Source organism: Bos mutus, chromosome 27 (genome assembly GCF_027580195.1).
Source record: "Bos mutus isolate GX-2022 chromosome 27, NWIPB_WYAK_1.1, whole genome shotgun sequence".
Taxonomy (NCBI): Eukaryota; Metazoa; Chordata; class Mammalia; order Artiodactyla; family Bovidae; genus Bos; species Bos mutus.
In genome coordinates, this window is record NC_091643.1 from 21,916,536 (window position 1) to 21,932,646 (window position 16,111).

At 37.3% G+C, this 16,111-nt stretch overlaps 1 protein-coding gene across 4 annotated transcripts in view; it reads right to left on the bottom strand.

Moving 5' to 3' along the window:
- The window catches only part of DLC1 (DLC1 Rho GTPase activating protein), a 443,006-nt gene that overhangs the window by 290,449 nt on the left and 136,446 nt on the right, over positions 1-16,111 (bottom strand). For all 4 annotated transcript variants that reach the window (XR_011462861.1, XM_070364153.1, XM_070364152.1 and 1 more), the window contains one exon: positions 13,935-14,075. Coding sequence is in view for 3 of the 4 variants with exons in the window: in XM_070364153.1 (XP_070220254.1) it covers positions 13,935-14,075 (141 nt within the window). In the remaining variant the exon portion in view is untranslated. The remainder of the gene's footprint in view (positions 1-13,934; positions 14,076-16,111) is intronic.

Consider the following 16,111-nt stretch of genomic DNA (forward strand, 5'->3'; position numbering starts at 1 on the left):
TATTATATACATACTGTTAACTTAAAAATATCAGGAATTATTGATATCTACGATTCTTATTAGAGTGGCTTGTGGATTCTCTTCTAATTTCTCCTAATTACTTTTGAGAGCACAAACACTGGAAAGATTTAAATTGTATTCTAGCTACTGCTCTAAGAAAAATTATCAAAAAGAAGAAAGATGTTCCCATGTAGTCTTCGTGTGTCTTCTGGGTGAAGAGATGGTTTCGCTGTGAGGAACTAACTAATCCCATTCATTCTTATGCTGTCTGTGCAGTGGCTCCTATCTTCTCTTACAGAGAATATGAAGAGGATTTTTACACCACCCTGTAAACTCCATTCAATAATGCATGCGATCACTTCCCTGTTTCCTTTTAATAAGGCAGAGGACAATGAGGTGCTGTCCCAGCTGGGAGCATTAGTAAGGATGTGACTTTCCCCATGGCTCAGGGGTAAAGACCTGCCTGCAATGCCAGAGACATGGGCAAGAGATGTGTGTTTGATCCCTAGGTTGGGAAGATTCCCTGGAGAGAGAAAATGGCAACCCACTCCAGTATTCTTGCTTGGGGAGTCCTATGGACAGAGGTGCATGGCGGGCTGCAGTCCATAGGGTTGCACAGAATTAGACAGGACTGAAGTGACTTAACATGCATGACCGAGTATTGTTGCCTGAGAAATCCCAGGCAAGGGTTGCAAAATAGGGTTGCAAGAGTCGGACATGACTGGATGACTAAACAATAACCAGTATTCCTACTGCCTCTAGGTCTTCCTTACAGGCAGCCTTCCCTGGGACCTGGCACTGAGAGAGCTTGGGGACCCTCCCAGTCACACCCTCGTCTGAAGCCCAGAACCCTTTCCTTCCCCTTCTCCCTGACCATGACCACCCTACTCATCAGGCAATTTTTGAACATGAGAAAGACAAAATCATTAGAATAGAAAGTGTGATTTGGGGATAACAGAGTTAGAAATGTTAAGAAATAAGGCAGGTAAGTGTGTGGGAGACAGGAGGCATGCTTTGTTTCATGGATTCATATAACTAGCACGGGGAGGGTGGAAATCTAGAGTTGTCAGGACACTTCATCTTCCTTGAGAATTCTATCTCATGATATCATTCCAAAGCTCTGACAAAGTAACTGCCTGCTTTTACCTGCTGAAGTCTTCCATGTGACGAGAAGTAAGACAAGACTGGTCTTTTCAGCCAATATTTAATCCTACTTCTTGTCATGTGACTCAAGTCAGTGGGTCTCACTGTGTCAAGATTCTCCACCTGTTAAATATTGATTGCTGTGGCTGATTTCATGGCTATTCAGGGTGGATTATATGTGTCAGAAGATTATAAATAACATGGGAGAAAAAAGTGAAAATCTGGTAGAAACCATCCGTGACAAAAAAAAAAAGTAGCTAATGAGTCTTTCAGTTGTTCTAAACTCTTGCACTGTGACTTTTCAGCTTTTGGTCTTGGTAGATGAAGATGTTTTTGGTGGATAAGTTGGTTATCTAGTGTGGTACAGTGAAGATTTTTAGGGCTTGGCTCAAAAGAACCCACTAAATTGCATGCTTTTCATTTTCAGTGCCTATGATAGAGATATTGGTACATGTAAGAACTCCACTTTTTGTTCAAGGAAGCAATGAGAAGGAATAAAAACTAGTAGAAGTAGGAAGTAATCATATGTGTATCAAATCTAGCCCTTTATATTACATATCACTTAATGAATCATTCTAAAAGAAGTTAAAAATACGAACAATTCTATGACAAGAAGGCATGTCTGTCACAAGAATTCTCTGTTGTGAAGAGGACATTTATTAATGGTGTTTATAAAACACTATAAAATAATTATCAAGGGAACCACTAAAAATTTGTAGAAAGGAAATACAAAATATATATCAAAATTGCTCAGTTAAGCCATAGATCCTTACAGAAATACAACAAATATTCCCTCAAGATACTTGGTCTTATCTGTACTTTCGGCATTTATTGTGCAACATACACTTCTGGATAGCACTGCAAGTCCTCAAATATCCTCGGTGAATTCTTAAAGTTCCTGAAAAGTCACTTAAAGTTCTCTGGTTTTAGAGCGTTGGAAGTACAAATCTTAAATAAGTGACTCCTAATGATAAAAGGTGAATTTACATAACTAAATTGCCTCATAGTGTGGGTCTCCTATTTTGTGTATGAAGTGATACAAAATTTGACCAGAAGATGGCAGCATTCTGAAAGGAAAAAAGAAAACAAGAAAGCAAACAGGAAAACAAAAGGCAAGATATAGCAATCATCATGCTGTTCAAGGGTTTAAGAATGACTATTTCAATGTGTTAACTTTTTGTATAATTTATTTGTTTCAAGGTATAATATCTCCTAATCCCAAGAATAGTAACTTGAGTACTCATAAGAGCCTGCTGCTGCTGCTGCTAAGTCGCTTCAGTCGTGTCCGACTCTGTGCGACCCCATAGATGGCAGCCCACCGGGCTCCCCTGTCCCTGGGATTCTCCAGGCAAGAACACTGGAGTGGGTTGCCATTTCCTTCTCCAATGCACGAAAGTGAAAAGTGAAAGTGAAGTCACTCAGTCATGTCCGACTCTAGCGACCCCATGGACTGAAGCCTACCAGGCTCCTCCGTCCATGGAATTTTCCAGGCAAGAGTACTGGAGTGGGGTGCCATTGCCTTCTCCGCGTAAGAGCCTACCTGTACTATTTTCTCATTAAAGAAGAAAGTCCTTTCAAAGATCCAATAATTATATCTAGATCGAATTTTAAGTCAGTAGTGTATTCATTTGCTCTTGGAGTAAAAATAATATTCTAAAATAATATATATGGTACTCAAATTTATGTCCCAGAAAGATATTAACTGCATTAGAATTTTCTCTAAAATATCTGTTTGGAGTGGAGGAAAGTTCTTGTGTACTACAAAATGCATTATATAGAAACATAATTTAAAAAACATGAAAATATTCTTCCATAGAGAATTATATATCTCTTTATATATCTATATATAATTTTATTTACAAATCTTTAAAAAGAAAAAGTCCTACATCAGCCTGAAAGAGTAACAGAATTTTCCTATGTGCTTAACTTAACTAACAGCTTGAACTGAACTGAACTGAAAAGATACACAGGGGAGCATATACTCCATGTCCTTTTAATGTCTCTTCCAATTTGTACAGCAAATAGAATTATGGATCATCCGCAATGACAGTATTCTTCAAACCAGTTAATGAGTAATGTTGTTTATTCTGTGTAACTCAGAAATACACTAGGATAATTGTGGAAAATAATAAATATACGATGGTAACTAATAAAAAATAGAAATGATTTAAATTTTATGTCTTTTGCTTTTAAATGGAATCATATAGTTTTTGCCATAAAATTAATTTCTGGCTTGATAGTAATATTATTAATTAAAGTTTTCAGGTATTTGGTAAGAAAAAAATTACATTTAGTATCCTATTGCTTCAAACACTTAAGAAAAATAGTCCTTCAGCATGAGTCTGAATATAAGCAGGTATCCTTGGGGTCAATTCCTGCCACCCAGGCAGTTTGTAAGTCAGAATATATCCATTTACTCCATTAAGTTGTGCTGTGCTATGCTTAGTCACTCAGTTGTGTCCGACTCTTTGTGACCCCATGGACTGTAGCCTGCCAGGCTGCTCTGTCCACAGGATTCTCCAGGCAAGAATACTGGAGTGAGTTGCCATGCCCTCCGCAAGGGGATCTTTCCAATGCATGGATTGAACCCAGGTCTCCTGCACTGCAGGCAGATTCTTTACCAGCTGAGCTACCAGGTAAGTCCCTCCACTAAGTTAGACTGACCTAATTCCCTCCATCCATGCTTGATCTGACCATTTGAGACCCAGTAAGTGTACTTATTGCTGAAACCCATCCTTCTTTATGCCAAGAAGCTACTTGCGCTTCTAGAGTTCAGCCACAAACTATATGTCCAGTAGCTCTGCCAGGCAGGGTTCATCCCTTGTCACTGCATTAGACCTCGTTGCCATAACAATTCCCAAGAAATGGACTCATGCAGAAGGATGTTTCTTCAGTACTTGTTGGAGCTGAAGAAGAAATCAAGCCCTCCAACAGACAAAAAAAATTATGCTATGTAGACCCCCAAAGTAGAAAAAAGTAAAAGTCTAGGCAAACAGCTAAACACTTACATTTTACCTCTCTGCAAGAATACAGTTATTTATTTTAAACCTTTGGCATCATTCATTTTTAAAATTGTGTTCAAATTTGTTAATCTACAGCTCAACTGGTATCACTGACTCAACGGACATCTGTTTGAGCAAACTCCGGGAGATAGTGAAGGACAAGGAGGCCCGGTGTGCTGCAGTCCATGGGGTTGTAAAGAGTTGGATACAATTTAGTGACTGAACAACAAACAACAACAACAGCTCAATTGTCTGTCAACAGACAAACCATGTTGGAGTATTTTAATGTGCCATCTGATTAGTATGTTTTCTGACTTGATGTTTTTAAGGAAAACCTATTTTTTAAATATTTTACCCTCCTTTAGGGGCTATGAGTTCTGCCTTTAGCTGGGCCAATCAAGGAACTGAAAAGCGGTATTCACCCCATTTGGGTGTGTGCCTACCGGTCTTTAGTCTTATCTGAATACAGTTTCAGAGAACAACAAAAAAGTACCACCATAACCTTGAATCTGTGGTTTTATCTTGCTCAGTGTTCTTACCTTTCAGACAGCAGTAGAGAAGAAACGTGCTGCCCTGGCAGCCATCATCACAGCTCATCAGACACAGATCTGTGTGATAGGATGTTAAAACTGAAGTTCTGACTTAAACCCTAAGGTGAAAGATTCAATATCAAAGTGAGTTGTGATACAGGGGAAAAAAAATGTAGATCTTATAAAAAGATTTGGAGGAGAATGCATTAGAGAACTCTCAATCTCCTGTAATCCCCAAAGGATCTAATAGGATGAAGAATCAGAACATTTGGGGAAAAGTGATTTTGGAGAGGGATTTGGGTTCTGTGAGTCCTCTTCCACATTTTTCCCTACAAGGAAAGGTTAGTAGGGAGCCTGTTCTCATTTCAAGGCTGGTTAGAGGAACCTCAATGGGACCCTTCAGACATGGAGAGGGCGATGTGTCAAGTATAACATGAGGTCCCCAGGAGCCTAACCCAGCCTATTCTATCCCACCACATAGCACAAGTCCATAGTGAGTTCTTATGGGGTTTTTTTGGGGAAAAAAAGAATTAAGATTTGTAACGTTAATGTTTACAACATTAATAGAATTCAAGTTCAGCTACATTATAAATTAGAAAGGCTTTTGTTTAACAAAATGTAGAATAATTTCATAAGACATGAATACATCATTTAGATATATTACACATGGCTAGTAAATTTTTTTACATTCTGATTAAGATGTTCAAATATCTAATAAATATTTTAAAAGTTCAATATTAGGAGAAATAGAAAATTACTCTTTAATAAATATGTGAGCCCTTTTTTAGTCTATGTAACTACATAAGAGAATATTAGAATGCAGACAAAAATATATGTAGAACTATTCTTTATAGTGTTATATAATATTGTATTTAATACAGAAAAAAACTACAAATGTGCTATCAGTAGGGAAATGATTGCACAATTTTGATATATTCACAAAATTCAAAACGTAAAATTTAAATTTGCTTAGGAAACACATTTACATAGAAATTCTACTAGTTCTGAGTTCTAAATGTTTTTATCTCATAACAGTTATTTAAAATTCTGACTTAACTCCCCAATAGACAGTTTTTTAAAAAGTAAAACTATCTACCTACAGTTCAGTGTCTGAAATAGAGAATTTAATGATCTGAACCAGCAGAATTCCAGACCCAGGCTAAGGTGAGTTGCTCTGATCCAGGGCCTGCTCTCTCCTGCCTTTTTGTTTTTGATTGGCACCCAGAGCTCAGGACTCAGTGATGATGAAACTTTGTGACTGAAAGTGTTGCCCGAGCAGCAGAGAAGTTCTGGGTTAAAGTTCAGCTTTACCAGGATGCTCTTGGATATAAAGTAGACAGATATCAGAGGCTATCTGGACCCAAAAAAAAATTCTCCAACATTTTGGAAGGCTTATATATAAGACGGATGAAAGTAAGTCTGGCTGAGACAGATGGAGGAAGGCAGTTTCAGGGGTGCCCAGAGCGCCATCTGAATAGCACTGATTTATTATTATTATTTCTTTGTTTGTATGATTCTCTGCATTTCACAGTATGACTAGTTTGGTAATGCCCATTTGGTATCATAGTGTTTATATAAAGGTAGTGCCTTCAAAACGAGTCAACAGACCACAGCAAAATAAAATGGACAAAGCAATCTACGGTAAAAAGGAAGTAACTGGAGTTGTTTTCATGAGCTGCTGCTGCTGCTGAGTCACTTCAATCCTGTCCGACTCTGTGTGACCCCATGGACTGTTGCCCACTAGGCTCCTCTGTCCATGGGATTCTCCAGGCAAGAATACTGGAGTGGGTTGCCATGCCCTCCTCCAGGGGGTCTTCCCAACTTAGGGATCGAACCCTGTCTCTTACATCTCCTGCACTGGCAGGCGGGTTCTTTACCATTAGTGCCACTTGGGAAGCCCCGTTTTCATGAGTGTCCACTGATTTTCTTTCGAAGGTGTTTAATAATCCAGAAGTTGCCTCCCTTACACCAAGTCGTCACAGTGGAAAGAATAGAGTCACTAAAAAGTAAGAGTGGCAGCAATAAAGTACAGAATATGAACTATTCATTGCATTCAAAAATAAGAAAGTAACATACAAAATGCTCATTAACTAACCAGAGTATCAAGAACACTGGTAGCTTTCAAGTGATTGTGTCTTAGAACCCCATGAAGAATGAACAACTCCCTTATTTTCATATTTTTGTTACATGATTCCAACTGTTTAGATGGGTGATATTCAGAATACGCAAAATGCTCTGTGGCTGTTTTTACTTTTTCATTTAGAAATCTGGTTTGTGGTAGATAGCTCAAAACTATAGTCAAGAAAACCCTCTGTGTAAATTTAGTGTAAAAGCTACTGAATAGTCACATGGAAAATCCAGTTAACCATTTCAACTGACTCTGTTGAAGTGAGCATTGAGGAGGCCATCAAACATCAGGGGCAGCATTAATTATCAATCAAAAATCAAAGTATGGAATTACAAAAAGAATGGAAACACTGAATATGTAATTAGAACTTGGGGACAACTCAGTTTGAAATGAAGAAAGCGCTGTGAAAAAGGCTTACGGGTTATTATTACTGCTCAGTGCTATGAATTATATTCTTGGTTGCTGTGATGTGGCATGCTGTTGGCTTGCCATTTTACATTGCCCAGAAATAACTGGAAGTTGTTATTTCTCTTGGATGAAAATATGAGCTGGATTCGAGAAGTAACATCAGCACATGGAAAAACTAAATTTTTCTTATTGTAATGATGATAACATACAAAAGTACTATTCATATGACCAAATCCTAGGTTGCAGAATTTTTTTTTTTTTTTTTTTACCATTTCTTGTCCTCATTTATATGTTTCATTTTCCCCATCTTTCTTCTAGTTGTAGGAATTCTGCTCCAGATGTCTAATTAACCAGGTTATTATAAATGAAATATGAACAAGACAGAAAAACACATTTTCCAATTAAAAAAAAAAAAACATAACTACTGTGTGCTCAGACTTTAGTATGAAGGATTAGTGTATCTGGATGCAAGTTACACTTATTCTTGGCACAATGAAACTCCTAGATTCAAAGTGAAAAATCTTACGTGAGGAGGTTATTGTGGAGATCAAACAGCCCATCCCAAACAATACTATCAGGAATTAATGTGCATTTGGAATGGAAACAGATGTCAGTAACTTCAAGCACAAGAAATGAGAGAACTGTGAATAATTTTAAGTAGAAAAGTAAATGGTTATGAAAAATGTTTCTATTTTTCAGAGCCAAGCTTAATGAATTAATATTTATTTATAATTTCAAAATCCAGAAATGTGAATGGAATCCTGTGTTAAGAAATATCTCATTGTAATAATCACAGAATGATTTCCTTTTTAGAAAAATGTTTTCCTCAGCTCTCTTGTGGCTCATTTTTCCTTAAAAACGCTATAAAATTTGCCTTATTTTTCTCTCTCATAAACAATGAGGATCTTAGTGAACAAAGAAAAATACTTAAAAAATCCACATACTTTAATGTTATTGCTTAGCTAGGTCAAAATTAAATTGTCACATTCGAAAGCATTACAATCAAAGGCATTTTTCTAAGACCATTACATTTTTCTTCACAAAGTGGTAAAGTTTACTAATTCAAATGTTTTGATGTTTTAGAAGAATTGGACTAAACTCTCTTTACAAATTCTGTGTGGTTATTTTTTCTTTTACTATGCTATTTTCCTTACTTACCATAAATGACATTATGAAACAATATTTAAATTCTAGTAATTTTATGTATTTTCCCTCTAAGAAATCAGTAAAAAGGAGTATTTGCAGTTCCTGTTTGCAAAAAAAAGTTAATGTTTCATCCCTTTGTTTTAAATAATGGACAGCATTAGACAAAACTACTAGCTTTGTTAAAAAATCTGATAATCACTTAAGCAAAAATACAGAATAATATCTTGGGAAAACAAAATAGAGACCTAAAATTTTGCATATGAATCGCGTCTTAAATGATCCTTGAAAAGGATGTGATTTGAACTCCTGAATCTACAGGCTGTTCTTCAGTTTTACTGCCTACCATATATTAATAATATGTCACGTGCATAATGCCTTTAGCTTAATAATTATATGTATGAGAGGTGTGATTACAATTTGTATAAGTGCGGTTTACATTGGAAGCTTTATGGGGAATCTCTGATGGTTTTTCTTTTCTTTCTTGAATAAGTTTTAATTTCCTTAATATGCTATATAATTAGGACAAATGACCACAATAGCAGATTAGACCGTATCATATTGGATGAAAAAAGGAAAAAATAAGATCTTGTTTTTAAATGACTTAAATGTTAATAGCATTCATTAAAAATAACATCAAGTCAAAATTCATATACAAAGTCATCACCCTTCTTTTTACCTCCACTTCAAAACACTTATGCTTTTTCGGGAGGACAGTGCTATTGACAAGTGAATGTAAGACTCCCAGATTACTGTTTGCTTCTATTATGCCAGAGAGGAGAAAAATAGATTTATATAAGTGCCTCACAGTTGTGTTTCAGAGACATATTGAGAGTTTTTTGTTTTTCTTCAAGGATAGGTTACAATGATCACACAGACTTTGAAACTGTTGGTGAAAGCGGCTAAAATATCAGGTTGACTGTGGCACTGGAATTCCTTCTTTTTCAAAGTCACCTAGAAATGACCATGAACTTGCAGTCAGGACATGCTCTTGAAGCTTTATTGCGGTCACCCTCCAGTAGCATTTAGGTAGGACTTACTCTGAACCATTCTTGGGAGGAGTTGGCAGTTCCTGGCTGGGTGGCATTCTATCTACCCTCAGCTTCCACCTCCTCCATGAGCTGTGTCTCCACCCTTATCTATCTCATTGCTACTTTGGTGAAAGTCACTCAGTTGTGTCCGACTCTTTGTGACCCCATGGACTATATAAAGCCCATGGAATTCTCCAGACCAGAATGAGTGGGTAGCCTTTCCCTTCTCCAGGGGATCTTCCCAACCCGGGGTGGAACCCAGGTCTCCCGCATTGCGGGCAGGTCTCCTGCATTGCGGGCTACTTTGGTAGTAATGATGAAAAGATTAGGGATGTATTTGGTCTGTGGAAGTAGAGCTATTGTTGCCACACTGAGCTGGAAAAAGATATATCTGTCTATTTTCACCCTGCGGCAATTATAGTAATGAAGGTTAATAATTCCTGCTGTTTTTGATGTCTTCAAAGGAAGGTTATTTTGTGATTCCAGTGTTCAATATACTCTAATATGAAAGCCAATATCCTCCAACATTCCTTTTGATAGTTGAAGATACACTCAAAGCTGTCTAGCTGGGGTTCCCAAATGCCCCAGATGATTGAGGTTCTCAGTTCTGTGGTTGTTGGAATTCTATCACATGGCAACGACGGGGGTTGTTTTTCTATGAAGCTAATATTATTGTATAGCGCAGAACACCCTCCTTGTTCCAGCAGTACTTATTTTACAAATAAAATCTGTGCTTTTTCTTATCTCAGGCTTGGCCTCTTTCTTCATGTATTCAGAATATATAAAAAACTTTTACAATTCAGTAATAGAGAAAAAACCTAGTCTTTAAAAAGGCAAAAGGCTTGCATAGACATTTCTCTAAAGAAGGTATACACATGCCCAAGAAGCGCATGGTGAATTGTTTGGTACACTGTCTCAATGTTAAAAAAAAGAAGAATCGAACAGAAATTTTAGTACTGAAAAAAAAAGAGCTCAGTGTGGATTAAACAGCAGGTTAGACAAAGCTGACTAAAGAATTAATGAATTGAAAGATAGGTTAATCGTGATTAACAGCGATTTAATGACCACCTATACTGATTAGTAGCTTTAAGTAAAACAACCACCACAACAATATTTCTGGGGTTTTGGTGCCCAGCTTTAAAATCTTTCATATAAAAACCCTATACTATTTCATGCACGAACAACTCAAGCAACCGATTATCCTGGTCACAGGATGTCAGAACACTGTTCTGCAGTGGATGAAAGCACTATATGAAGATGGTATGACTACACACGGGTTGTTTGCCTAAGTGTCTAGTGTGAGAGGCATTACAAGACTGCCTCAGAGGATCAAAACAAAGAAGTTAAGTAAGAAATGGATGAGATTCTTTTCTCTGATCATTGTTGCATCTGGGACCACCTCAGTGCCTGTTTCAGTTGGGTGTTCCCTCTTTTTACTGTAAATCGCATTTTATACCTATTTGTGAGTCACGTACTTTTTAGTTACTTGTTGTGCATTGTGTGTAAAGTAGGGACTGAAATAAACATTTACACCTGGTAAAAACAAAAAAGAGAGATGGATGAGATTTTTGAAATAAAGCACCAGACCTTGTTTTTAATAATGTGTTTTTTGGTAGTAGATATCTTACCTTCTAGCTTTTTACTTTTTGTGTGTCAAATACATCTCAGAAATCTACTTGAATGCTCAGTTTTCAGCTTGATATATACATGGTATTTATGAAAAATCTGAAGATTACTCATTGGTCCCCTTCTAATAATAAATATAAAAGTAGAAATCTTATTGAAACATTGGCACTTAGAAATCCAGAGACCTTACACACAAAAGGAAAGCCAAATATTTGTGGTAGTTAGTCACCATTATAAATAGATTCATAACAGCAAATCAAATGTAACATTAAATCATTCTGAAATGAAAGTAAGCATTCTGTAAAAATATGAGAGAAGTACACAGAACAGAAATTTAGTTAATTTTACGTGGATATTTGAAGTAGGTGTTCTTTGAATTTAATGTTTCTACTTAATATTAAAGTTGAAATTTTAGTTCACAGTGAAAACAACTACTCTGTAGGATTCTACAGTTCTTTCCATTTTTCACAAAGTAGCCAGTCTGTCATTATTCCCTAAGCTCCAAATTGAGGGGAAGTACGTATTTAATACCTCATAAAATAGGTAAAATTCTTCATTCTAATATTTTAACCTAGGGATAACTGAAAACATAAAACTGATCCATTGCAAAAGACTTCTTATCTAACTTTACTAAAAAGGAATACTCAAAATAATAGTAACACCAAAACCAGCAAAAAATAAACACATGTGCACATTAAAGTGGCCCTTATGCTAACACAAAAGCTTGTTTTTCAAGGTACTTTTTTAATTGTTCTTTTTCTTTAAGGAATTTCCTAAAAGTCAGTTGCCTTCGACAGTAGAGTGTTTCTCTCCCACTCTGGGTACCTCTCATGGCCAGCTGGAGAATTTGACTAAAGTCCTAGGAAAACCGATGGCTTTATGTTTCTTATTCTGAAAGCTTACTGAAGATGGTTACCATAAAAACACGTACACATCTCAATAGAAACATAATGGCCACATCTATAAACACCGGAGTACTGAAGAAAGACTAAGGAACTGTATACAGAGTGGCAGCAATTTTTACAAATTATAAGGTGACCACACACTAAAAAATTTACATTTCAAGGGAGAAATAGCAGATACCAACAGTGATTATTCTAAAGTAAAAGATGAACACAGAATAAATGTTATAGTAAAAAGAACACTCTAAAGGTCATTAAAAGGTGCTTTAAAAACTGATGTAAGCATAAATACCATAAAAAAGGAATTCACCTCCTTTTCTATTTCTTTCTCATATATCAGCCCCACACCTGTTTCCAGTGTTCAGAAAGCCAATGCTCCAACGTTTCCCAAATCTTCAAGCTAAAACTCTCAAGAGGTGTTGATCTTTTTCCTTAATAAGAATGTGGTAAAATCAGATTGTTTGGCTTCTATTTGAATTCTGCATTTCAACTTTCTCTGTTCATTGTGGAAAGGAGAGACCCATGTCACTGCAGTCTGCCCAGTGGCATGCATATTGGACCCTATTTTTTCAATGAACCATAAAATAGCACTGGGTAGTATGTCATTGGTTCTTCCCATTTCCAATAAATACAAGCACTAACGTGTAGCATGTCATTGCATTTCACTGCTTACATGCCTTCCTCTTTTGCTAGACTGTGCGATAGTTAAAGACAGAGAATATATTTTCATTGCTCTCTAAGTCTGTTTCATCTAGCATAACACATGGCACATCATAGGTGTTCAATATTTATTCCATCAAAAGTAATCTAGACATTCTTGCAACGGAACATATCTACTATGTTTTAAATTCAAGTATTCTCTTTTGAGTTTTATTTCGGATTTGCCTTTTATTTTAAAGGCAGGCAAAAAGAGCAATCCAAACTCATTTCTCTGTGTTAAGCTAACATGGACATTTAAAAAAAAATAATACGACACTATGATTTTCACTAAACTAGGAAAGGTTATTTTGGAGCACTGGGACTTTAGATATTTGAAGTAGTAATTACTTCCTCCATAAATGTTACCTTTAGAGTCAAATACTGCTTTCCTGTTGCAGTTCAACTTTTTTACTTAAAGGAAAATGTCTTTTATTCACAATTTACCATAGTATACTTCTATATGTGGTGATTCTTCTTTTCATTTGTTTTTGTAGCATTGCAAAGTCCACTAAACATCATAATAATGACAGTAGCTTACACTTTTTCAGTTTTTTTTTCTGTGCCAAGGATTTTACCAAGCACTTGACATACCCACACAAAACTTATCATATGTGTGAAATTATATACCTATCTCTACCCTTTAATCTATCCATCTATCTGTTTATGTACTATCTATCCATCCATCCATTCATCCATTAATTTTCCCATTGGTAAGCCTTGTAGTCCGGAGAAGGCAATGGCACCCCACTCCAGTACTCTTGCCTGGAAAATCCCATGGACGGAGGAGCCTGGTAGGCTGCAGTTCATGGGGTAGCTAAGAGTCGGATACGACTGAGCGACTTCACTTTCACTTTTCACTTTCATGCATTGGAGAAGGAAATAGTAACCCACTCCAGTATTCTTGCCTGGAGAATCCCCAGGACAGGGGAGCCTGGTGGGCTTCCGTCTTTGGGGTCGCACAGAGTCGGACACAACTGAAGTGACATAGCAGCAGCAGCAGCAAGCCTTGTAGTCAAAATAATAATACAGGGAAAATCATGTGAAGGTTTTCATTCTTATTTCTTTAAAGTTCTGAGTATCCAGCAACAAAATTTAATACCATATTTTGCATAATTTTAGAACAACGACCCATTTTAGGAAAGTACCTGTATAATCATCTATAAAACAAAAAAAATAACATTTGTTGGGTTATAGTTAAACATTTCAAGTCACTACAACTAAGAATCCAAGAGTATTTCTTCTAAATTGAATAGATGAGATATCAACTCTTACATGATGATCATCAACACTTCATGCTGAAACTGTTATCCTATATAACTTACCATAGACTTGGGTTTGGTTCCAGAATTGGCCACTGGGGTGGAGGACTGTGGGTCAGTGGACTCAGTGTTAGAAGACAAATTTACTTGTGTCTGATTTATCGAAGTGGTATCTGTTCCACTCTCAGGTCCTGATTCCAGATCCTATTAAAAAATTAATTGATATGGAAGATATATCCACACTCTCTACATGCCTTTCTCCCTGCCTCCCACACATTTTCACCTCCTCCTCCTCCCAACACACACAGACACACCACATAGTTATGACAACCAACACTGGCCTGTCACACATAACCATGCACTATTTTGTATTAATGATCGTACTCTTTAGAGGGTCTCACTTTAGAATGCAAATACTGAAAAGAGGTAATACACTCCTTTAGTAACTTAACAGCCAACTGTGCATTGGAAAGGGCAGTAGTGGTAGCTAGCTGCTGCTGCTGCTAAATCGCTTCAGTCGTGTCTGACTCTGTGCGACCCCATAGACGGCGGCCCACCAGGCTCCCCCGTCCCTGGGATTCTCCAGGCAAAAACACTGGAGTGGGTTGCCATTTCCTTCTCCAATGAATGAAAGGGAAAAGTGAAAGTGAAGTCGCTTTGTCGTGTCCGACTCTTCACAACCCCATGGTCTGCAGCCTACCAGGCTCCTCCGTCCATGGGATTTTCCAGGCAAGAGTACTGGAGTGGGGTGCCATTGCCTTCTCCAGGTAGCTAGCTAGGACACTGCAATAAGTCGGTAGATATTAATATAAGCCCACAGACAACCCTGGCTCATTGTGTGACCCTGAGTAACTCACTTCACATTTCTCATGCAATGGAGTTATGGGTGTCAAATGAAAAGATAGTTTTCATTTCTTCTCACCTCACTCTCTTCTATGTTCCCATTAAATCTCCATGGTGACACCTACCATCATGGCCTGGAATCATTTAGCTCAAGGGTATGTCTATCTAATGAACATTTTTCATTTTAAATGAAAGCTATTTAAGGGCAGAATTACACTTTGTCATATGTAATTCAATTCCCTCATTTGAAAATGAGTATAATAATTGCAGGCACTCATAGAGGCTTATGAAGATTAAGCCAGATAATGCAAATTTTATGCAACAAGCACATATTCAATTTCATTAAATGCTAGGCATTACTGTAAATAATGTTATTATTAATATCATTATGTTTTCTGAGCAACTAGTGCACAATATGTGGATAAGACATGCTGGTTCAATGAACGCAGTTACTCAGTAATCGCTCCAAAGGTTGCGCCTTTAATTTACTAAATGCTATCTGCATGTTATACAGTGGCCTGAGAACACAAGGAAAGGCAAGGATGAGGAGAATGCAAAGGATGGTGGGTGGGCGGGAAGTGAAGGCATACATCACTTTATAATTTTATCCCGAGAAAATTATGATTTAAATACCTTTGTGTCTACTCTTGCTACACCTCAGCTGTACCATGGCCCACATGCTTACATATCATCTGCCCTGTACCCCGACTCTCTGGTCTCATGTTCCACCATTCTCTTGTTTCTGTTTGCTTCTGTTATACTTGCTGTTTGTCAGTCCTTCTAGCACACCAAGGTGGTTCCTATAGCAACTATGCCCTTTCTAATCCCTTGCCCAAGTATTTCCCTTTGCCGGCCCTTGTCACTCAGCTCTCATTTTGAATATCACTTCTTCAGAGAAGCATCCTTTGACATTCCAGGCTCAAATAGTTTCTCCCCTTCAACCTCCATAGCATATTATTCTCTGTTTTACAATCTTATCACCTTGTTTATTTACCTTTCATCAATTTTATCCATTGACCATCTTTACCTATGTATGTATCATCTACCCACCTTTCATTCATTTCTATATCTAATCCTTTTATGTCTCCCTTTATTGGGAATCTACGTATCACCAGAGTAGGGGTTTCACCTGTCTTGTTCACTGATACATTCACCAGGCTTATAGTAGTACCTGGCACTTAGAATATGCTCATAAATATTGTTTTATGAAAGAATAACTAGACTGACAAACATTAATATTTAACCAAGAGCTTCCCTTGTGGCTCAGCTGGTAAAGAATCTGCCTGCAATGTGGGAGACCTGGGTTCAATCCCTGGGTTGGGAAGATCCCCTGGAGAAGGGAAGGCTACCCATTCCAGTATCCTGGCCTAAAGAATTCCATGGACTGTATAGTCCAT